Source organism: Prionailurus viverrinus, unplaced genomic scaffold (assembly GCF_022837055.1).
Source record: "Prionailurus viverrinus isolate Anna unplaced genomic scaffold, UM_Priviv_1.0 scaffold_40, whole genome shotgun sequence".
In the NCBI taxonomy this organism is placed as follows: domain Eukaryota; kingdom Metazoa; phylum Chordata; class Mammalia; order Carnivora; family Felidae; genus Prionailurus; species Prionailurus viverrinus.
This window is the reverse complement of record NW_025927608.1, coordinates 592,757-616,679: the sequence shown is the minus strand read 5'-3', so window position 1 is coordinate 616,679 and position 23,923 is coordinate 592,757. Positions and strand designations below refer to the sequence as shown.

General features: G+C 52.2%; 1 protein-coding gene and 2 long non-coding RNA genes across 6 annotated transcripts in view; 2 read left to right on the top strand and 1 right to left on the bottom strand.

Moving 5' to 3' along the window:
• Positions 1-3,398: 3,398 nt before the first annotated feature.
• On the bottom strand, positions 3,399-8,129 carry LOC125159024 (uncharacterized). Its single transcript, XR_007149651.1, has 3 exons — positions 7,814-8,129; positions 4,766-4,846; positions 3,399-3,731 (listed from the first exon to the last, which is right to left on the bottom strand). It is a non-coding gene; the product is annotated as an uncharacterized LOC125159024 (long non-coding RNA).
• Positions 5,552-19,969, top strand: LOC125159022 (uncharacterized). 3 transcript variants are annotated; one of them, XR_007149646.1, is made up of 6 exons: positions 5,552-6,046; positions 8,478-8,671; positions 9,931-10,079; positions 10,226-10,581; positions 11,865-12,118; positions 19,271-19,969. It is a non-coding gene; the product is annotated as an uncharacterized LOC125159022 (long non-coding RNA). The 3 variants fall into 3 exon arrangements; XR_007149648.1 differs by lacking the exon at positions 19,271-19,969 and adding an exon at positions 12,653-12,694; XR_007149647.1 differs by lacking the exon at positions 19,271-19,969 and adding an exon at positions 12,399-12,586.
• Positions 19,970-23,544: 3,575 nt separating this feature from the next.
• HOMER2 (homer scaffold protein 2) overlaps positions 23,545-23,923 on the top strand; it is a 100,129-nt gene continuing 99,750 nt past the window's right edge. For both annotated transcript variants that reach the window (XM_047846807.1, XM_047846806.1), the window contains exon 1: positions 23,545-23,706. In XM_047846807.1, the coding sequence (XP_047702763.1) occupies positions 23,702-23,706 (5 nt within the window). In that variant the 5' untranslated portion in view covers positions 23,545-23,701. The remainder of the gene's footprint in view (positions 23,707-23,923) is intronic.

Below are 23,923 nucleotides of genomic sequence, written 5' to 3'. Positions count from 1 at the left end.
TCATATTTGGAATGTGAGTTGTGACCTCTGCCGACTTGGGGAAATGCATGTTTCTCTTTGACTTCAGCAAATTCCAGTTAGATGTTGTTGAGAGTTGACTCTGTTCTCCCTCCAGGCAGGTGAGAGTCTGACTCCCCCCACAACAGGTGACTGGAGAGCTTTTGCTCTACAGGGATCTTTAGCTTTTTTTTTTTTTTTTTTTTTTTTTGCTGTAACTTTTTTTTCCCTAATGTTTATTTATTTGGAGAGAGTGAGCAGGGGAAGGACAGACAGAGGGAGAGAGAATTCCAAGCAGGCTCTGAGCTGTCAGTGCAGAGCCTGACACCGGGCTCGAACTCACGAACTGTGAGATCATGACTTGAGCCGAAATCAAGAGCTGATTTCAAGAGCCGAAATCAGGACGCTTACCTGCCTGAGCCACCCAGGCGCCCTGAGATCTTGAGCACTTTTAGGTGGGAGGGGCATCGGCTTCCCATGCAGGCCAACCTGAGCGACTATCGCCAAGAACGAGGCTCAGTGTCCTTATTTCTAAAATGAGATAACGATGATATTTTCCACCGCGGAGATGATAAGGATTAAGAAATGTTAGTGCCCCCTCGACTCCCTCACTGTTTCCCAAACCGAAGTGAAACATTCTGACCTCCTGGTTTGAGCAGGGACACGTTGTGATGCAAACATTGGGCGACAGGCTTGTGAAACCAGTCATGTCGAAACACCACTACCGTTGCTGTTTACTGAGCACGGACTACATGCCAGGCAGCGGGCAGTGCTCTGTACCTACATTATCTCCTTTATCCTCAGGATAACCCACCGAGGCAGATACCTGACTTGTCCAAACAAGGCTCGGAGATGACGGGTAATTTGCCCAAGTTCGCACAAGCATCAGGGCAAGCGAGATTGGAACCCACCCTCTCCTTCCCAGGGAAGGGGCACCAGAGAAGCTAAGGAACGAGACGTCTGCTCTGGAGTTTTAAGAAATGAGCTGTATCACAGGCCAGTCGAGCTTGCCCTCTGTGGTTGAGAAAGGAGCATCCAGATGTTTGTGGCAGTGAGTGAGGCAAATGCTGTGTGTGTTCATGTGAGACACTGCTCGAGCCGGAACGCAGAGTCTGTCGGGTGTCGCGTGACAGAGGAGGCATGGTTCATAGTTACTTTTACTTTGGTTTGTTTGTTTTTTCTCTTTGAGAGAGAGAGAGCATGAGCAGTCTCCACGATCAACGTGGAGCCTGACACCGGGTTCAATGTCATGAACCGTGAGATCATGACCTGAGCTGAAATCAAGAGTCGGACGCTCAACCGACTGAGCCACCAGGCATCTGGCTTTGGCTTATTTCTGAAGCAGGAGGAAAGCAATGCAAGACGTACAAATGAGGAAAGGAATCAGGAAGCTCTTTTTTGGTGTGTTTTTAATTTTTAATGTTTATTTTTGAGAGAGAGAGAGAGAGAGAGAGAGAGAGAGAGATCGTGAGCAGGGGAGGGGCAGAGAGAGAGGGAGCACAGAATCCAAAGCAGGCTCCAGGCTCTGAGCTGTCAGCGCAGAGTGGGGCTCAAACTCACGAACCGTGAGATCATGACCTGAGTGGAAGTCGAACACTTAACCGACTGAGTCACCCAGGCGCCCCCAGGAAGTTCTCTGATGCCTGCCTCTTCCGTATCTCATCGAGGCATGTCTTGTGAGCCCACACAAAATGAGATGTCTGCTGGGTCCAATACCTATAGAACCACGTTTACTGCTTATCACCCAGAAACAGCTTGCACCTCCATGTAAAGCTGTCTGTCTGCTACTCGGAGGACAGCCATGTTACTTGGGTCCGATAGCCACATCCTAGGCCTTGAACTTCCTGTCGTGTGTGCTAGAATTCACAGCAATCTCCCTCTCCCTGCTCCTATACTGCAAGGCCTAACAATTTTCCGTTCATGTCCACTGCGCTGCTTTCCTTGGGCAGGTCTGGTCATGGCCAAAGACAGACACACAGGCGTGAGGTTACATTCTGTTGTAAAAAATGGAGGAGTGAAGGGGTGCCTGGGTGGCTCAGTCGGTTGAGTGCCCCTCCCCCTCTCACAGTTTCTCTCTCAAACATAAATAAATATTTTTTTAATCTTTTTAAAATTGAGGAATGCAATTTGTATTCTTACCCAGAGGACCACCCCAGCTTCATGTAGAAGTATTTATGGATGGTCACAACTAAAACTGTGTTCTAAAAAGAAGCTCTGATAGAGACAGAAAGCAGATCAGTGATCGTGGGGTTTGGGTGGGAGAGAGAGACAGACTACAGGTGACAATGAAGGAGCTTTTAGGGGGTCCATGGAAACATCTGAAGGCTGGATAGTGGTGGTGGTTGCACAGGTCCATAACTTTGCTAAAAATCCTGGACCATACAAATACAACGGGTGCATTTTATGGTGTGTAACTTACCCGGGAGAGAAGAAAGAACAGCGGCTTTGGGTTTGTTTGAACAGATGGCGAGCACTCGAGTGAAAGCCCAGCGTTTAGGACCACAGAGCACAGAAGATTGGGGCCCGGAAAATGTTAGGGGCAGGAGTAAATACTTGGGATCTCAGCGTTCAAACATCCAACCTTGAGTCGTCTGCCTCCGGATGTGTCCCCTCGGAGAGATGACAATCGTGATAGGAATCATGGCTCTGGCAGCAATGGCTGGTCCCCCCCCCCCCCCCCCCCCAGTTCTCTCTGTCCACAGAGAGGGAGGGTTTTGAGTTCCTGGTCCAGAAGCGAACTGACTTCAGCAGAGTCAGATTAATAATACTAAGAGCCATAGCTTCTTCCAGGAATCCTTTAAAATCCATTTGAATATTTAAATAAATTCTCCACTGTAAGAGTTGTCACACCCAAAGAGAAATGTCAGGGTAAGACATTCTCAGTGCCACAATTACTAAAATTTGAAAAGGGTGTCACAGTGAAAAAAAAAAAAAAAAAGACACCCTTAGTGTCTGTGCCTCCCCAACAGCATCTGTCCACCTCCCTCTGTGTGTGTGTGTGTGTGTGTGTGTGTGTGTGTGTGTGTGCCTGTCTGTCTGTCTCCACCTCCACCCACTCCCTCCATCCCCTGCCCTTGGCCACCAGCTGTTCCCTCACCTGGTTCAGGACTGAGGGAATAACAGTGTTAGCACCAAGCACCAAGCACCCTGCCGGCAGGAAGGAGACCCTGGGCCTCTTCTACCTGCCCCTCCCGCCCCTCCCCCCCCAGGGATTTTTAATGACCTGCACCTGTGGCACGATCCAGGCCTCAGCTGAAAACATCCAGAGATCAGAGTTGCTTGCTATTGAGTATTGGCTTCTGCCAACCAAGCTGTGTAAGCTAGCACACACCCCCCCCACCGGTTTCTGAGTAAACCAGATGCTAGTTTATTAATGGACAGTGAACAATACACGTTCTTTGCGAAGGCACTGCCTCCTTCCCATCGATGACCCAGAGTGTCCTTTCCCGGCGTACCCGGGGGCTACCAGGGGCCACGGGCCGTGGCTCTCCGCCTCTGCATCCCTGGAACACAGCTGGCGCTTGATAAACATTTGCCAGACGGAGCCGCATCCTGCCAGGGATGAGACTTGTTTATCTGTAGCCATTTTTGGTCAAACGGGAGCTGGTGATGTTTCACTCAACAGACTCTCTCGGTCGAATGCTGCTTCTAACCCGCGAGGATGCGCGCAAACACCGTGCGGCAAGATTTATGGAGCGGCCGTCTCGTCCGGTGTTTCCCCCTGACACCGGGGACTTCGGGAGAAAGACATTCATCTCAGGAGATTTGCCTTTTGCAAGACAGCACTCCGCTTCATTTTGCATTTCCCCCTCTCCTTTATGTTTGAAACGAATGCTATAAAAGGCCCCGCTACGCCGCAGGTAATAATAGCACACAGCCGGAGACCATCCACCGCCCATCCCTGAAATAGATTCTTCGGCGAAAGAACAACGGTGTTGTCATTTACCGAGTTGTATGGGAAGCAGGGATCGGAACTGAAGACATAAAAAGACTTGTGAGTCAGTGGAGTCCAATTTAGCCGTGGTAGTAGTGTGAGGCCTATTATTAGGTCCATTTTCAGGGGAAACTGTATTGTTAGGGAAGGAAGAGTTCTGTGCGTTTTTCAGGTCCCTGGTGATAGGCACCTCTTTTTAGGCCCTAAAACCCTTCTCCCCTGCTCTCCCCTCCCAAGTCCCCTGCTGATCCAGACGTCCCTAAAGGTCCCCAAGCCCTCCTGCCAGCGCTGTCCACCCGGGTCGGGCAGGAAGAGTTTCTGGGGTGGGGTTGTTGACGAGGCCGTGCTCAGAGCCCCGGGCTACCGTGACACTCCCCACGCTCTCGGCCGCCAGCGTGCCCGGGACTCTGCCCTTGACCTCTCCTCATCCTCCACACTCTTCGCACGAGTTGGGACTGTCCCTGTGGATTTCACTACCACCTGCGCGCTGCAGCCCCTGCCCCAACACGTATGCCGTCCACGAATTCTCTTCCCGCATCCCAGGTGCCTCTCCCTCCGGCCGCGCGCTCCGTCCAACCCAGCAAACGTTTAGTGCCTAGGTTGGCAGGCGTCTCCTGTAGTTACTGAGGAGACAGGGCTTCTATTCTATTTAAATAAATGTTCCTCTATTTAATATGCAGGGTTCTTAGCTTACTCTCCAGTAACTGTTGGAATCCCCGAAGCCTTCATTATCAGCCACTGGTCTTCTCTTCATCCCCGAGATTATTCATTAATACGGTTTCTGTTTCGTAGAGATAATTTTCAAATATTCATACCTGGTGCCAAGTGTCTTACCTGTCTCCTTTGGTGCGTGGACTTAGATGTTTCTCTAGCTCCTTAAAATAAACATCTGATGTGGCTTTAGTTCCTGGATCTCTAAGATGCAGAAGTGAAAGCAGAGATAAGTTAGTAAGTTACAGTGTTTCAATGCAATACAGTTTTAAAGTTTATTTATTGGGGGGGGGGGGAGAGGATGAGTGGGGGAGGGTCAGAGAGCCAAGAAAGGAGAGAATCTCAACCAGCCTCAGCTCAGTGTAGAGCCTGATGTGGGGCTCAAACCTACGAACCATGAGATCGTGACCTGAGCCAAAATCAAGAGTTGGATGCTTAAATGACTGAGCCACCCAGGCACCCCAATGCAATTCAGTTTTTTATTAAGTTTATTTATTTGAGAGAGAGAGAGAGAGAGCACGCAAGTGAGACAAGGGCAGAGAAAGAGAGAGAGAGAATCCCAAGTAGGCTCTGTGCTTTCAGCATAGAGCCCAATGTGGGGCCCCATCCCACGTACCTCAAGACCATGACCTGGGCTGTAATCAGCGTTGGACACCCAACTGACTGAGCCACCCAGGCACCTCCCAGTACAATTCAGTTTTAAGCAGCTATTAAAAATGCTTACAGGGGCGCCTGGGTGGCTCAGTCGGTTGAGCTTCCGACTTCAGCTCAGGTCATGACCTCACCATCTGTGAGTTCAAGCCCCACGTTGGGCTCTGTGCTGACAGCTCCGAGCCTGGAGCCTGCTTCGGATTCTGTGTCTCCCTCTCTCTCTGACCCTCCCCCGTTCATGCTCTGTCTCTCTCTGTCTCAAAAATAAGCATTAACAAAAAAATTTTTTAAATGCTTACAAACAACTCTGGGTAAATTTCTGCTTCTGTATGCACTTCTCAATTTCCCCAAGAAGTCCTTTCTTTTCTAATCAGGAAAGAAGGGAGGACACAGGTGACATGATCAATTATGTCCTAGAGGCTAAGATGGCCAGCAATTCCCTGCCACCTTCACCGGCAACACCTGGCAGATCCCCTGGAGAACCCTCCAGGTTAGCTGCCTTTGCCCTTCCGAGGGCCCGTCTGCGAAGATAGCTCCGATGATGGTCGGCCTCGAGGCAGAAGCCTCTGGTTTGTCTTTATTGCCCCCTTATCAAAAGAAAGTGCTTTTTAGACTCTGAGCTGGCTGGGAAAAGAGTTTCCAGAACCCCGAAGCACTCACCGCAGGGTGTGAAGCAGCCTGACCGTGTGGAGTACTATGCAGCTGGGAAAAAGGGAAGGCGCTGTTTGTGTTCTGTTACAGAATGAACCCAAGGTAAGTGATGGGGGAAAGGCCAGCTGCAAAGCGGTGTGTACAAAATGGTACCATTCTGGTGAACCAGGGGGGAGGGGAGGTTTAATCTCTGGAAGGGTGTGTGGGAAACAGATGCCTCTGGAGAGGAAGCTGTGTGCCACTGGGGCAGAGAGGTCGGGGGGAAGCTTTTCACTGCAAACTCTTGTGTACTTTCTGAATTTTATTTTTTTTAAGTGTATTTATTCTGAGAGAGAGAGAGACAGAGACAGTGTGAGCAGGTGAGCGGCAGAAAGAGAGGGAGAGAGAGAGAATCCCGAGCAGTCTCCGAGCTGTTAGTGCAGAGCCCAATGTGGGGCTTGATCCCAGCACCCTGGGATCATGACCTGAGCTGAAATCAAGAGTCAGTCAGTCGCTCAACCGACTGAGCCACCCAGGGGCCCCTACACTTGTTTTTTTTTTTTTTTGAGCTATAATTGACATAATGCATACTATAAAATGGTTAAAATGGTGAATTTTACATTAAATGAATTTTACCATACTTATAGATATATAATTATACATATCATATGTAATTATATTTTTGAACGAGTGAATGAATGAATAAAATGTCTTTTATATTTACAGACTTACATTAGATGACCTCTCTGTGTAATGAGATGTCTCAGCCATTTTTTTTTAATGTTTATTTGCTTTTAAGAGAGAAAGAGAGTGCCATGCAAGTGGGGGAGGGGCAGAGGGAGAGAGGGACACAGCAGATGTGAAGCAGGCAGCTCCATGAGGGGCTCAAATTCATGAACCCTGAGATCATGACCTGAGCCGAAGTCTGATGCTTGACTGAGCCACCCAGGTGCCCATGCAGTTTTATTTTTTTAATGTTTATTTTTTTATTTTGAGAGAGAGAGAGAGAGAGAGCAAGCAGGGGAGGGGCAGAGAGAGAGGGAGAGAGAGAATCCCAAGCAGGCTCCACACTGTCAGCATAGAGCCCAACATGGGGCTTGATCTCACGGATCGTGAGATCATGATCTGAGCCAAAATCAAGAGTTGGATGCTCAACTGTCTGAGCCACCCAGGCGCCCCTTAAAAAAGTTAAAAAAAAATTTTTTTTAACATTTATTCATTTTTGAGAGTGAGAGAAACAGAGCATGAGTGGGGGAGGGGCGGAGAGAGAGGGAGACACAGAATCCGAGGCAGGATCCAGGCTCCCAACTGTCAGCACAGAGCCCGACGCGGGGCTCGAACTCACAGACGGCGAGATCATGATCTGAGCCGAAGCCGGACACTCAGCCGACTGAGCCACCCAGGCACCCCGGCTTAAAAAAGTGTTTTTAAGCAATCTCTACCCCAACTTAGGGCTCAAACCCATGACCCAAGATCAGGAGTCTCAAGCTCCACCTGCTGAGCCAGCCGGGTGCCCCGGCTTTGCGGAGGTTTTAATGAGAAATCCCAAACACCTACCGAAGCAGAACGGTGGAATGAGCCCCACTGGCCCCCCAGCTTGAGCAATTAGCAACTCACGGCCAATCCAACTCCATGTCTACACTGACCCTCTTCTCTGCATCCCTAGATTGTTTGGAGCCAGTTGTAGCTGTTGGCATCTCTAATAGCCAAGGATTCCTTCTCAAAAACTTACTCACAACGCATCAGCATGTCTAAAAAATCAGGCTATTTATTCCTTAATATCATCAAAGGGCAGTGTTGAAATTTCCCAGATTCCGCAAGTATCCTTTTTAGAGTTGCCTCGCTGCGTTGTGGTTTTAAAGAGACCAAGTTGCTTTTGCCGGGACCGACCTGGTGAGCTCATTCTCAGCCATAATGAGGTTTGAGGAAGTCCAAGGTTCTTCTCTGAAGTCGCACAGGATGCTATTCCCGCTCAGATGTTTTCTGGAGGGTTTCTGAGGAACCGGTGTGCCTGCGTGGCCCAGTCACTGTGCCGCAGTGGCTGTCCGTCCTGCAACGCCAGTGAGGTGACTGAAATCCTAATTTGAGGGGTGCCTGGGCGGCTCAGTGGGTTAAGCGTCCGACTCTTGGTCTCAGCTCCAGTCTTGATCTCACGGTTTCGTGAGTTCGAGCCCCGCATCAGGCTCTGCAGAAACTGCTTGGGATTCTCTCTCCTTCCCTCTCTCTCAAAATAAATCAATTAAAAAAAAAAAAGAGAGAGAAAGAAAAAGAAAGGGTAATATGAGAGCCCCAGCGAAGTGCTGGAACTCACCAGCAAGACCTCTCCAGCCTCCCTCTCGGTTATTATATAGCGGCCGCCCCGCTCCTCATCTGGGAGGTTTCCAGCCCCCAGCGGACGCTGAAAGCAAGAACCCATATATACCGTGTGCTTTCTGCTAACGCCTAATGTATACACCGGGCCACGCAGGAGGTGAAATTGGTAACTCAGGGTAAAACAGAGTGATTGCGACATGCCTGAAACACAGGTTATGTGACTGTGCCCTCTCTGTCATAGTGCTTCCTCCTGGGAGGATGTGAGGTGATAAAGCGCCACGTGAGGAGGTGACATGACGGCACTGGAGCGGGCACGTGACTAACGTGGCGTTAGGCTGCGAGTGACCCTCTGAGGAGGCGTTGGGAGGACGACCATCCGCGCCGGAAAACCCGCGTCGGCTGTAGGCGACTGAACCCACAGCAAGTGAATTGTGGGTAAGGGCCGGGGTTGGAAGGGGGGGGGGGGATGAATTGTGGGTAAGGGCAGCGGCGGGGTGGTGGGGGGGGACAGTGGTAAGTGAATTGTGGGTAAGAGTCGGGGTTGGCGGAGCAAGTGAATTGTGGGTAAGGGCCGGGGTGGGGGTGGGGGTGGGGGTGGCAAGTGAATTGTGGGTAAGAGCCAGGGGGTGGGGCAAGTGAATTGTAGGTAAGGGCCGGGGTTGGAAGGGGGGGGAAATGAATTGTGCGTAAGGGCAGCGGCGGGGGGGGGGCGGGGAACGGTGGCAAGTGAATTGTGGGTAAGGGCCGGGGTTGGCGGAGCAAGTGAATTGTGGGTAAGGGCCGGGGTGGGGGTGGTGGTGGCAAGTGAATTGTGGGTCAAAGCCAGGGGGTGGGGGGGAGGGCAAGTGAATTGTGGATAAGGGCCAGGATTGGAAGGGGGGGCAAATGAATTGTTGGTAAGGGCAGCGGGGCGGGGGTGGGGGGGGTCGAGGGGCGGTGGTGGTGGCAAGTGAATTATGGATAAGGGCAGGGGTTGGAAGGGCGTCAAATGAATTGTGGGTAAGGGCGGCGGGGGGGGGGGAGGGCAAGTGAATTGTGGGTAAGGGCTGGGTGTGGGGGCGGCAAGTGAATTGTGGGTAAGGGCGGCAGGGGGGAGGGGCAAGTGACTGTGGGTAAGGGCCGGGGCTGGAAGGGGGGGGGCAAATGAATTGTGGGTAAGGGCTGCGGCGGGGGCGGGGGGGACGGTGGCAAGTGAATTGTGGGTAAGAGCCAGGGGTTGGGGGGAAGGGCAAATGAATTGTGGGTAAGGGCGGCGGGTGGGGGGCGGGGGGTGGTGGCAAGTGAATTGTGGGTAAGGGCCGAGGTGCGGCGGGGGGGAGGGCAAGTGAATTATGGGTAAGGGCCAGGATTGGAAGGGGGGGCAAATGAGTTGTTGGTAAGGGCGGCGGGGGGGGGGGGGGGGGGGGGGAGGGGCGGGTGGCGGTGGCAAGTGAATTGTGGGTAAGGGCTGAGGTGGGGGGGGATGGCAAGTGAATTGTGGGTAAGGACCAGGGTTGGAGAAGGGGGGCAAGTGAGTTGTGGGCAAGGGCCGGGGTGGGGGTGGGGGTGGGGGTGGGGGTGGCAAGTGAATTGTGGGTAAGAGCCAGGGGGTGGGGAGGAGGGCAAGTGAATTGTGGGTAAGGGCGCCGGTGGGGGGGGGGGGGCCCGGTTGGGGGCGAGCTACTGTAGCTCCATATTTCCCTGTCTTTGCTTAGTGCCACTCTGGATGCCCCTGTCCCCCTGTGACTCCTCAGTGACCTTCACTCCCCCCTCCCCCCGTGTGGCCAGAGAGCTGTCCAGGTCATCAGCCTCCTAAGAGCGGGGTGATGGGTACAGCTGGTGCCGTCCTAAAAAACATTTTGAGGTTTGATACTTTTCTTTTTTCTCCTCTACGTTTTTTTCTCTTTTTTTGTGTGTTTATAATGCATGTATTGACCCGTGTAAGTACATATTTCTATACGCCCTGTCTCAAGGTTGACTTGATTCTTTTCCTCTTTTTGCACATTTTAGGGATCCTTCCCCTCCCATCCCAGGCCCTGTGGTCCTGGCCTGTACGTCCGTATTGCGTCTCAGATGCTCTGGGTTTTTAGCTACAACTCCTCTTCAGTTAATTCTCACCCTTGCGTTTGCCCCTCCGTCCTGGTGTGCCGCACCTTCCAAAGTGACCGCTAGTTTATCTGCGGGACCATCGAGCCCAGAAGTGGGCAAGAGGATCTCCCCTCAGGAGACTGGCTCTGTGGCTTGACAGTAATAGCTCAGGCTTTGTCTGTTCCTCGCCACCACCTTCAAGAGAAGGTACCAGTGCTGCCCATTTTACAGACGGCAAAGTTGAGGCCTAAGGAAGTTAGTTAACACGCCTAAGGCTGGTAAGTGGAGAAGCCCAGGTAAGACCCCAGACAGCCCACTCACTTTACTGTGCTCTATTGCTTAACCCCAAGAAGTGAATTTTGTGGTTACAGAGAGGGATGCAACAGAGGGAGGAGGTATTCACCAGAGAACAAACAAAATAGCAAGGGCTTATTTCTTATAAGTCACCTTGGTCCTGGGTAATGGCATCTTCTATTTCAGCATTTGCCAAAACGTGGCCTCTGGAAAACTTACTTAAGGTTTCATTGTTAATAAATCAATTTTATTTAGAAAATACAGTCCATTGCATTTACATCTTGGGAGTCTCCTGTCTATACTGACATATTAAAGCTTCCTTTAAAAAAAAAAAAAAAAGGACTAGTAAAGAAATCTGTTTCACTCAGTTTAGTCCAAACCTGTGGAGAACGGAAACTTTTCTTGCATCACACCTGTTGACGTTCCACGGAAACACCGAAACCCCGCTTTGTGTAAACTTTCTGGAGTGAAGATACACACAAAATTTCTGACATAGCTTCCTTGTGACTTCTTTGTTTTCATTTTTTTTTTAAACCATTACTTTTTTTTTTTTTTAATATTTTTATTTATTTTTTTGGGACAGAGAGAGACAGAGCATAAACGGGGGAGGGGCAGAGAGAGAGGGAGACACAGAATCGGAAACAGGCTCCAGGCTCCGAGCCATCAGCCCAGAGCCCGACGCGGGGCTCGAACTCCCGGACCGCGAGATCGTGACCTGGCTGAAGTCGGACGTCTAACCGACTGCGCCACCCAGGCGCCCCTTCATTTTTTTTTTAACATTTATTCATTTATGAGTGGGCAGCAGAGGGGCAGAGAGAGAGGGAAAATTTGTTGTAATGAAAACAAAACCTTCTGGGCTTCATTAACAGGAAGACACCTCTGAATTTCTAGCCTGTTGTGCCCTGACCCGCTCTGACTCACCGTACCCGGGAGTGGTTGTGGGAGAGGGTGGTCCTGTCTCTGTGATGCTCGTGGGCCAGGAGGCCCACCGGAGCCACTCCAGTGTGAAGGAGCCTCCCAGGCTTGGTCCGGCGGGCGTGTGTCAGGAGGGCCCCGAGGTGAAATTTCAGCTGTGACGATATGGTTGGTGTCCAATGTCTCCCTCTGTAAACACTGACCTCAGATTTGGTAGATACGAGCTTTCCGACTTCTTTCCATGTGATGACCCAGCTGGAGCTAAAGGTGGACTGTGATGTCACCAGCTGTCTGTGGTCAGCCCCTAATTAACACCTGGCCATGACCACCTGGCTCTTTTGTTCTAAATTAGGACTAGGTCTCATTGTCCTCCCTCAACTATGGGGAACCAAGCCAGAGGACGGAGCTGCCGGAACTTGGGATCGTGCAAGGCCTCGGCACAGAGGAAGAAACGAGAGGCGGCGTATGGGCCCTGCGTATCGGATGTCGGAAGAGGAAGGCCCGAGTGTTTAGAAGCACCAGGCCCACGGGAGTCTTGGGGACTAGCAGCCTTGGGAAGGTTCTGGAAAGCAGCCTACAGCTCTGAATAGCTCTTGGGAGCATAAAGTAAGTCTGGCTGGGAGCCTTTACCTTCACAGCCCCAGGCGGCTAGGCTGGCCCCACCTTGCTGGTGGAACATTCTAGTTCATTCTTCCCAAATTTGTCTTTCATAAGAATCATGCCAGGCACTATTAAATATGCAGATTCCCAGACCCCACCCCAGAAGTACTGATTCGGTCTCTTTAATGGATGCTCTGAGTGATCTCTGTGATGAGCCAAGTTTGGGGAAACACTCTTTTCTTTGTTCAAGGAGTCTCAGGAGTAATGGGCTTGTCCATCCCTCCAGGTGCTTTTGTTGGCTGTCTCAGAAGAGAGGACAGGGTCTTTCCTCCTCCTCCTCATCTTCTTCGGAGGTCTTGGACACATAGACCGTTGGCCAGGGCCAGGTCATAGCTTAATGTAGGGACTCATCTAGAATAAACTTCTATATGTTTTCTACCTCTTTGGGAGTCAGTCTTCTCCTTCTTGTCTTAGTAAGAAGTAATTTTACTTATTAAAATTTTTTTAAAAATTGTTTTAACGTTTATTTATTATTGACAGACAGAGAGAGACAGAGCATGAGCAGGGGAGGGGCAGAGAGAGGAGGAGACCCAGAATCCCAAGCAGGCTCCAGGCTCCCAGCTGTCAGCACAGAGTCCGACGTGGGGCTCGAACTCACAAACTGCAAGATCATGACCTGAGCTGAAGTTGGATGCTTAACCGACTGAACCACCCAGGTGCCCCATATTTATTAAAAAAAATTTTTTTTAAATTTATTTATGAGAGAGAGAGCAAGCCGGGGAGGCACAGAGAGGTGGGGGGGGGGAGGGCGGACAGAGAATCCCAAGCAGGCTCCATGCTGTTAGCTCAGAGCCCAATGTGGGACTCAAACAAACCTCGAGACCATGACCTGACTTGAAACAAGAGTCGGACACTTAATCGACTGAGCCATCCAGGTGCCCCAAGAAGTAACTTTAGAAGAGGTGGTTTGGGGCACCTGGGTGGCTCAGTCAGTTAAGCACGTGACTTCAGCTCAGGTCATGATCCCACAGTTCGTGAGTTCAAGCCCTGCATCGGGCTTCGTGCTGACAGCTCAGAGCCTGGAGCCTGCTTCGGATTCTGTGTCTCCCTCTCTCTCTGCCCCCCCTCTGCTCGTGCTCTGTCTCTCTCTCACAAGAATAAATAAAACATTAAAAATTTTTTTAGAAAAGATGGTTTGATAAGCTATTGGTGCCTGTTTGGGGCCTTTTATATTAAACCTCTTGTCTGTTCTAGTTAGCCAAGAGTATTTATGGAACACATATTATACGTAGAACGAGGAATAAGTCAATTAAACATGTCCCTACTCGCCGGACATCGAGAAACTTGTTTGGATGTACTTAATTTCACCGAAGCTGTAGACCTAAGCGTGATTAAAACAGATGTTATGTTACATATATTTGGCCACAATTCGGGGGGGGAGGGGGGAAAGCCCCAACCTGTTCAAGAGACAATATACCCAAGAGCCACCAAAAAAGGCATTTACAAAGCAATAAACCAGCAAATGTACAGAAGTGGATTTAAAGGGATACTTGAGTGAAGAAAGCCAAACACTCAGGCAGCTTTCGTGCTGGTTTTGAAGGAGGGATGGAATCACGATCCTGGGGGACAGCACAGGTGAAAGAGGTCACAGGGAGTAGAAGGCAAACTTTTAAAGGGGAGCGTCTGTGAGGAGGCAGCCCGTACACCACCCCCCCCAGGCTGGGTGAGGGACATGTTTGCTGTGAGTGACAGAATGAGGAATGACCCTGACACTTCTTGCTTCTAGTGAGTAGAGAGGCATGGTCTTGATTGGAAGGGATTTTCTGCTCCTCGGTATTACAACGCTGACTTAGGGGAAGGAAACTCTGGGACCCACCCCCCCAGCCGCCTCCGGGGGCTGAGCTGTTGGAGAGATGGTTAGAAATGGCCAGAAGAGGGGTTCTCACTCATTTCTGCACCAACTGCCGGCTCATACTTCTCTGCCCTGAGCCGCATGGGAAAGAGCCGGAGGTGGGGCCTGGCATAGAAGCCAGCTCCCGCTGGGGAGCCCAGCCCAGGCAAGGGCTTTCTGGAACCCAGAGCCAAAACCCGCCGGGCAGCTGATGAGAAACAGGTGGCTTTCAGGAACAGTGTTACTTGCCAGGAGGACCCCAGATTTGCAGGGGGGCCTCACTTAGAACAACCGGTGGGTGAGCCGAGCTTTATTGGAGGCAGAGGTGCTGGGACCCAGGGCCGCTGTGGCCTCCCTGAGGGGGCTGGGGTGGGGGGGGAGGGACTAGGAGTGGGGCTGGGTGTCTGATAAGCTGCCATGCCAGCCGAGCCATCTGCGGCTAGTCTGGCGCGTAGTAGGCGTTCGGTGTCTATTTGCTACACTGAAATGGATTGAAAACTCACTCGTTTCTATTTTGTAGGATTTTGCTTTTTGTTTGTTTTTGTTTTGTTCTTCATTTTCTACTAAAGCGTTTCTTTTTTTAAAAAACTTAAGATATTTGTTTTTTTTTTTTAAGGTTTATCTATTTTTGAGAGAGAGTAAGAGAGAGTGCAAGCGGTGGGGGGGCAGAGAGAGAGGGAGGCACAGAATCTGAAGCAGGCTCCAGGCTCGGAGCTGCCCGCACAGAACAGGGCTCGAACCCGTGAACCGTGAGATCATGACCTGAAGTCAGATGCTTAACCAACTGGACAGCCCAGGCACCCCGAAAGGTTTTTTTTTTTTTTAAGTTTATTTATTTATTTGAGAGAGCGAGTGCCAGCAAGCGTGAGTGGGGAAGGAGCAGAGAGAGAAAGAGGGAGAATCCCCAGCAGGCTCCGCGCTGGCAGCACAGAGCCCAACGCGGGGCTGAAATCACGAGATCATGACCTGAGCCCAACCAAGAGCTGGACGCTTAACCAACGGAGCCAGCCAGGTGCCCCCCGCAAAAGAATTTTAAGATACTAGACTCAGCTAAATCAAGCTAAAGGTGGGGGGGAGGGGTCGGTCCACATCTAGAACAGGTGGCCCCCTGGGTGCTCAGGGCCACTCTTTCAGCCTCCAGGCTCCCCTCCATCCCCTGGTGATGCCACCTGCCGTCCTCAGCCCCAGCTCTGCCCCACCGGCTCAGTGTGCTTCTCCTGGGGTCCTCTGGGTTCGGCTCTCGAGTTCCCCTTCCTTGCTCCCTGCCTGCAGCATCCTGCTTCTCAGCGGGTCCAAAATTGCCCCGACCCTCTCTCCTCTCTGCTGCCCGCCTCCCTCCGGGCTTCCATGTGCCCTCGAGAGCCATCGCCATCTGCATGATGTCTCCAGTTAGAAACCTTTTCAACTCACCCTGTCTTGTTGAGCCAGCTCTGAAGGCTGGCCCCACCTGTCTGAGCCTGCCCACCCCAGCTCTCCTGGATGTACAAACGGGTGCCCGTCAGGCTGTCAGGGGCTCCACGGGGCAGCTGTGGGCTTCGGGATTCATTCCTTCTGTCCTGTGCTCAGAGCAGGTGCTGAGCCCCACAAACTCCTTGGGTTTCTTAGTTCCCCTCCGGAGCCCTAAGTCTCAAGAAAGCCCAACCAGTGACCCAGTTCCCGCACCCCGGGGCTCTGTGTGCCACGTATCTATGCCCTCTTTGGGCACCTGAGGCTCAGAGCAGTGGTTCCCAGCCTTGGCTGCACGGTGGGATCACCTGGGGAGTTGACAGGATTACCGATGCCTGGGCACCACCCAGGCCGATTAAATCATCCTCTCTGGAGGTGGGGCACTGGCGTTGGCCTTTTGTCAAGGCTCTCTAGGTGATTTTAATCTTCAGGCAAGGTTGGGAACGACCAGTTTGCAACATATATTTCCACTCTTTTTTTTTTTTTAATTTTTGCAGCTCAATTCTGGGACTATGGGTTGAATTGTTGGGGAATTTACTAATTTCTTGCAATATATGCATGTGGGACCAGAGCTGGGAAGAGAGCTTATCTAAGAACAGAGCACAGTCAGAGCAAGGAAGACCCGGGAGGGACCCCGCCCTTGAAGGCCACTCTCGTCTTTTTTTTTTGAAGATCACTCTTACGGGGAGACTCACTTGCGGATTCATCCCAAAGGACAGTAAGGTGACAGGGTGCTGGCTCCTGGCAGCGAGGCAGCACAGCCTGGACAGCCCTGGGGCGCTTGCAGCTGGCTGGGCTGCCCAGCGGGTCATTTCCAGCTGTGCCTCTCGTGGCTGAACTCTGCTGGGAGGCAGCCAGGGAGGTCCGGCCTCTCCTCAAGGCTGTTGGGCTGTTGGATGACCGGCCCTCCGCCCAGACCCGCAAGCGCTCCGTGGTCTCGTTTTGGGCTCCTATCCCTTACTGGAGGCTGATACACACACCTCCCCTCCTTCCCCAGCCTCGGCTGAACCCGCCCAACTTGGATCCTAACAAAATTCTGCCCTTAATCTCTGCTTCTCTAGCCCATTCTCCCCGCTGCTGCCAGAGCATCTAAGATGCTAATGTGACCATGCTTCAAAACTTGGATTTGCTTCCCGCGGCCTTCAGAATCAAGTTCAAACTCCTTAATGTGTTCCTAAGATCTTTCCCAGTGTGGTCCCAACCTCCCTCTCATGCCTGGCCACTTCCTACCACACACTACTGAGCCAACCACATGGACATTGCTGTCATTCCCTATGTGAGTCACGCTCTTGTGCTGGTCTATTTGCAGGAACTGGCCTTCTCTCCCATACATCCTTTAAGATCCAGCTGTGATGTCTCTCTTTTGAAGCCGAAGCCAGGCAAAGTCTGTGTTTCATGAACTTTATTTATACCTCGGTTACACTATAGTTTGCTTATTAGGTTGTCTGAGGACACAGCCTGGCTTGTTAAGGTTCAGTGATTGAATGAATGCTTTCAGAATCCCCAGCAGCAGCTAGGACGGACAGACTTAGGAAAGCCCTGGATGGGACTGCTGGCAATCAGTTCCAGCTCGCCTTCCTAAGGGCAGGTCCTTGGCTCGACTGGAAACAAGGGTCTGGGCCTGGTGGTCCCACGTCCATCTGGTGTCATCTTAAAGAGATAGCCTGTAGTCTTCTCTGACCCTCGGGTGCCCTGCAGAAGAATCCTGAAGCTATGAGGAGTTTGGGACACAGGGTTGCAAAGTGTTACCGGGCAGGAAATGCGTGAGCTGTTTCCGTACAGTTTCAGAATCCTCAAACCAATTCTAAATTTTAGTGTGTTGACTATATAAATAGCATTATAGCAGTATTAATTCAGTGACAATAAAGAATGAAAATTTCTCCCCGGTTCCACCATGATAGCCAGTCAATATAATGGTACTTACAATGTATTAAGAAGGTACTATTCCAGGGGCTGAGCTAAGCACTTTACATGTCGTATCTCATTTAAGCTTTCAAAAGACTTGATTCTAAAGATTCAGGGAGCAAGCTAAGATCTGGTGAGGTCTCCTCACCTTACAGGGGAGTCAACAGAGAGGTTGGAGCTTGCCCACCAGCACAGAGATGGTCAGCGGCAGAGCCGGGACGCAGCCCGGGTCTGTCTGACTCCGATGTTGTGTTTTTACCCCATATTCCTTCTGCTGCCCCGTGAACCAGACTTTTCATTTTCTGTACCTCCAGGCCTTCTCCCTACACACAAACAGCTTTCGCCTAACCAGAGTCCCAACACAGTGAGTGTGGGAACATAGATCACTGGACTTAACTTTATATCAAAATCTACACCCAGTCCCTCACCAAGTCCTCCTGAGCCTACCTCCAAATACATGTCTGATCTGTAACTCACCTTCCTTCACCTCTGCCCGGACCTTTTGTCTGGGCTTTGTGTGAGAGCCTCTTAACCAGTCTCTGTATTTTTACTCTTGCCCCCTTCTTATCTCTCCTCCCAGTAACCAGAGTGATTTTTAAAATAATATAAACCAGGGGCGCCTGGGTGACTCAGTCGGTTGAGTGTCCAACTTCGGCTCAGGTCATGATCTCACGGTTTGCGAGTTCGAGCCCCACGTCGGGCTCTGTGCTGACGGGTCGGAGCCTGGAGCCTGCTTCGGATTCTGTGTCTCCCGCTCTCTCTCTGCCCCTCCCCTGCTCACACACTCTGTCTCTCAAAACTAAATAAACATTTAAAAAAATTAAAGAAAACAAATGTAAACCGGATCCTAGCATTCCCCACCTGCCACTGCATTTGGGCCTCACGAAACTCACACCATCCTAACCACGCTGACCTTGCAGCTCTGGGGAACTTCCTGGGTCTTGTCCACCTCAGTGCCTTTGACGCTCCTCTGCCTGGGACCTCTTGCTCCCACGCCATCCCTGGTCAGTGCCCCTCCAAAGAGGCCATTCCTACCCATGCTTCTCAACCTAAATTAGGACTCTTTTATTCACACAGATCACAGCTTATGTTGTGTGATTATTTGTCATATGTCTTCCACTCGATGTTCTAGTTCCACGACAGAAGGACTGTGTCTCTTTGGCTGAGCACTTACTTTCTCCCTCATGTCCAGCTCAGCATCAGAGACACGGTAGGTGATCAGTATTTGCAGAAAGAATACGTGTTTTTCTATGTTACTATATGGCCTCCACAAACATAATCTAGTGGCTGTGTAACACCTGACAGATATCCATTTGATTAATGGCTTTAATGAAACGTTTGTTTCCTACGTCAAGAGCTGACCTTTCATGGTCGGAAGAAAACAAAATGTTTGAGGTCCCTGCATCAGCAATATATAGCACCATATACATGTACACAGTAAACCTAATCTTGCCGTTGAAAGAGGAATATATATAGATTGCAGGTTTTTGAAATCAGTGTGGTCGGTTGTGAATAGCGCTGCTTTTCAAAATAGAACAGAAGGGAAAACGCTTCGCAGGTGAGGGGGTAAGAATTGTTCTGTGTAACTTCCATACATATACAGAAGTCGTGTTTCCATTTTATGAGCTCTGCTTGCGTACCTCTCACGCACGGCCGGTGGCGAGACGGCACGCAGGCTTTGGTCTACGGGAGACTCCCAGGGCTGCTTTCTTTTTCAATAAACGTTTTTATTCTGGACCAGTTTTAGATTTACAGAAAAGCGGCAAAGACAGTGCCGAGGTCCTTGGGTGCCTCTCACCTGAGTGTCCCCCGTTGTCAGGGTCTTACGTCGCCACGGGGCGTGTGCCACGAGGAACCGACGAGTGCCTCGTCAGTAACCGAACTCCAGATTTTAGTTTTTCTTCTTTCTCTTCCAGGACCGAATCTAGGATCTCGTATGCATTCAGTCGTCTTGTCTCCTGGCTCTCCTCTGCTCTGTGACAGTCTCTGAGTCTTTGTTTATCATGAACTTGATGGAGGAGCACTGGTCCGGTATTATGTAGAATGTTCCTCGTTGTGGATTTGTCTGGTGTGTTTCTCATGATCCGACTGGGGCGATGGGTGTAGGGGAAGAGACATCACACAGGGGAAGTACACGCCTCAACACCCCATCAGAGGGCACGTGATACCAAAGTGGCTCATCACTGGTGATGTTAACCTGCACCACTTGGTCAAGAAAGTGGTTTCTCCGCTGTAAAGTTACCATTTTCCCCTGTCCATACTTTATTCCTATTTGTTTAAAATTTACTTACCTATTTTGAGAGAAAGAGAGAGAGAGATCATGAACAGGGGAGGAGCAGAGAGATAAGGAGAGAGAACGAATCCCAGGCAGGTGACAGCCCAGAGCCCCAACGCAGGGCTCAAACTCACAAACTGAGATCATGACAGGAGCTGAAGTCAAGAGTCAGATACTTAACCGACTGAGCCACCCAGGCGCCCACCCCACCCCCATACTCTATTCTTTAGAGGCAAATCACTAAGACCTACTCTCAGGGAGTGGAGGAGTGGGGGGTGTTGAACTCTACCTCTTGGAAGCGAAGTATCTCCATATCTTATTTGGAATTCTTCTGTACAGAGGATTTGCCTCTTTTCCACTTATTGAACAATTTCTTTAAATATGGACTCATGTATATTCATTTCTTATGTTGCGTTATAATGCTATACGGGGTCGTTTATTTTATTGTTCAAATCGTTCCAACTCTGGCCATCGGAAGCTCTTTCCTGTGTCCCTCTAACAAGCCTCCATCCTTTTGTTTTTTGAGCCTTCCTGACTTCCTGGTGCACCAACACGTTCCAGCACATCTTGTATTTCCCCTGCCCCTGCCCACAGCCAGCCATCTCTCCAGGAGCTGGCACCTGACAGACGGGAGGCCAGAGCCGTGGAACGTCACCCTCTCAGGCTCAGAGGGTGCAAAGCGCTTTTCTGCCAAGGAAGCTTGGGGGGGTTTGTAGGCAACACAGAGGAGGGGTGTGTTTCCTTACTTCCTCAGCCCTCTGCACCTATAGCTCTCTGGTGAGCCACCCACGGTTGTCTCATCTGCCCTGGTGAGAGTGCAAAACCTTCTCGGACGGACTGTCCGTGCCTGGTGGTCAGATTCTGGAAGCCTCTGCTGCCACACGGACTGGCGGGAGCCCCAGGTGCCCGAGTCTGTGCCGGTCAAGGTTTGGCTTCCCAGACTTGCGGGGGCATCTCCGCACCACCCACTCCCAACTCTGGACCCACTGACTCTGATCCTTTGACTCTCCCAAGGCTCACGTTCCACAGCTGGCTTCCCCGCACCTTCCCTCACTCGTGCATGTTCAGTAGGTGTCCTTGCTTCTCTGAGCAGAATGGAACCTCAACCGCCATCAGTCTTCTTCCCTAGACCCTCTTCTCTCCAAGGCTCACGCCTCTGCCTGGGGCTGGAGTCTCGTGCCCCCTCCCTGGCTCCTCATGCTCAGCCTAAAAGGACACTCGAGTCTCCTGGCCTCGTCTCAGCCTCCAGCCGGCAAGGAGTCTCTCTCCCCCCTTCTTCACATCAGGCCTCTTGCTGAAGAGACTTGCTCAATCCTTTTCCTCGACAACTGGGGCTGCACAGAGCATGTTGCTGGGAGATTTTTCACAGAAAAGGGGTGACTATTGATTCTGATGAAGCAGGAGGCACTGGTAGGGACCCTGAGGGGCCCCATGCTCGGGCAGATCCCACAATGACAAAGTGCTCCTGCTGGGGGCCACCCCAGGAAGCTTACACACGCCTCTGGCGACCTCAGAAGGTTCCCAAGAGGCAGCATCCAATCTGGGCCTGGAGTTGGGGGCTGAAGGAGAGGGGGGAAGGCACTCCTCGCAGGTCCCCACGGGGTGGCCGCTCAAAGCTGGTGGAAAGGAGGGGCAGCTGATTCCAGATCTTGTCTGATCCACACGTTTCCTCTTCCCCCCCCCTCCCCTCACCCTGTAGCGAGGGCCTTTGTCCAGAGGGATGGGCATTTTACTCATGGGGTCTTTATTTATATCTTTAATTTTATTTTAGTAGGTTCCATGCCCAATGCGGGGCTTGAACTCATGACACTGAGATCAAGACCTGAGCTGAGCTCAAGAGTTGGACCCTCAACCAACTGAGCCACCCAGATGCCCCTACTCATGGAGTGTTTAGCCTCACGTGGGCTCACACCTCCAGCAGTGCCCTGCTTCCCACTGTCTGTGGGAAGCAGCCCAAGTGATTCAGCAGCCCCACCTGTCTTGCCTCACTGCATCTCCCCGGGGTAATGTGGGTGTGCCCTTCCCATCAGCGGAACAAAAAGAAAGTCTTCAGGATTTGGGAGACTGCTTGGCCCCACCGCGCCGTGAATCTGTCTTCTGATACTCCGACCCCAGCTAAGCTGACCTCTGCCATTCATTCCCCTATGCTGACTTCTCCCTTTGACGCTGCTGAGGGCAACCCTCACCCCCATCCCCCTCATTCCCCCCCCCCCCCCCCCAGCCGATCTTTGGAATCCAGCTCATGATAGAGTGAGAGATTCGTTTCCTCCCGGACCAAGTACCAGCCCTGGCTTTAAACAGACTCACTTGTGCTTACAGACTCTGGCAAATTTTGTGTGTCTGTGGCCTGGCTTATGCTAATTCATTCAATCAACAGATATTTACGGAGGACTTTCAGGCACAGCTCTGAGCACTGGAGATACAACGATGAGCAAAAAGATACGGCTTCATAGAGTTTGCAGATGTGCCTGGGAGAACAGATATTAAACTGATAATTTCACAAATATTTATTACAAATAATAAGTGCAATAAAGAAAAAGGATGGGTGTTCAGTTTGTCTAGGGCATTAAGTAAAGTTTCCACAGAGAAGTGACAGTTTAACTGAGATCTGAAGAATGAGTAGGAATTGACTAGGGGCGACAGACACAGGAGAGGAGAAAATCTTCCCAGATGGCCGTAATAGCATGTGCAAAGGTCCCGAGGCTGAAAGGAGGATGGCCAGTTGGCTAAGGGCAGAAAGGATAATGAGAGAGAAAAGGCTGGAGAGGCAAAATGGGGTAGGGCCTTATAGGCATGTTTAGTGTCTTGGTCTTTATTCCAAGGACAGTGAAAAGGAAGCCAGTGAAGGATTTTAAGAAGAGTGATATGATCAGATTTGTGATTGAGAAAATTACTGACCACAGTATGAACTACAGGGGGTGGGGTGCACCCTGAGGAGACTTGGGGAGTTAGCAGGTAAAGTTGTGGTCCCCGAAGAGGTGAGGGTAGATTTGAGATGGTGACCCTACTTCATATGCTTGTTCCTTTACTCCCCCCTCACCCCCCCCCCCCCCCCCCCCGGCCTCAGATGGCAGGCTTATGTGGGCAGTGTGTTCTCAGCAGAAGATGATCTGGTGGGAGGCCCTCGGGGGATGGAGGTTAGCTTAGTCCCAGTGCCAGCCTTTAGTAGGGAATCAGGACACGATGTGTGGAAAGGGGATTAAGAGACTGCTCGTCTTTAAATTCCTCTTTTGCCATCTCCATTTCCCTTGCTCTAAGAATAAAACCAAGCTTAACTAAGCCTCCTTAAAAGCTATTACACTGTAATTGGAAGCCCTGTCCCACCTTCACGCTGGGAAGAGCCCAGAACACCTGCTGCAGGTGCCGGATCCTCCCCGCCACGTTGGCTTTCCGGAATTTCATGGCAGCGGGTACCCTGAGCCACCCAGCCTGGCAATGGGCGGCGACGCCAAGGTGGGCTTCCAGGAGGGGCGTGGCCGTGCGCATCTCTGATTCTGGAGATCTGAGCTCTGATCTGAATACGTGACCTTGCGCAACTCACTTCCCCTCCCGCGGCCTCAGTTCCCTCATCCGCAATCGCAGGGTGGCCCCAAAGTCCCTCCGGCTGCGAGCGGGGCTCTGGGTCGGACCGGCGGGATGCTGGCTGCGGGCACTGCGCCGAGCGCCCGGGGCGCGCCTACGCCGCTCGCCGAGGGAAGGGGGCCGCCCGGGAGGCGGGCGGGGAGCGCGCGGCGGCGCCGGGGGACGCCCCCCGCCCTCTGCCCGGCGCCGCGGCCGGGGGGCCCCCCGAGGTTACGTAAGGAGCCGGCGCGGGGAGCGGGGCGGGACGGGGCGGGGCCCGAGCGCGGCCGCCCAGCCCCCGCCGGCCCAGCCCCCGCCCGCCCGCGCCAGGCGGCGGCGGCGGCGGCGGCAGCGGCAGCGGCAGCCGCGCAGCCCCGCGGCATGGAGCGGCGCCGGGGCTGAGCCGGGCGCGCACGGGCCGCCGCATGTGCGGCGCGGGGAGCGGCTGCGGAGCGCGCGGAGAGCGAGCGCCAGAGGGCCCGTCGGAGCGGCCGCCGGAGCAGCGCCGGAGATGGGGTGAGGGAGCCCCCGGGGGGCCGGCGCCCTCTCCGCGCGTCGGGGGGTCCGGGGGGAGGGGGACGGGCGCGCGGCCGGCCGGGGGTGGGGGGGCCGTCGACCCCCGGCAGGGGCGGCCCGGCCGGGGCGCGGACTTCGGGCCCCCGCGCGGTGGCCCTCCGCCTCCGAGCCGGCCCCGGGCGCGCGGTCAACTCCGGGGCCTGTGTGTGCGGGCGCG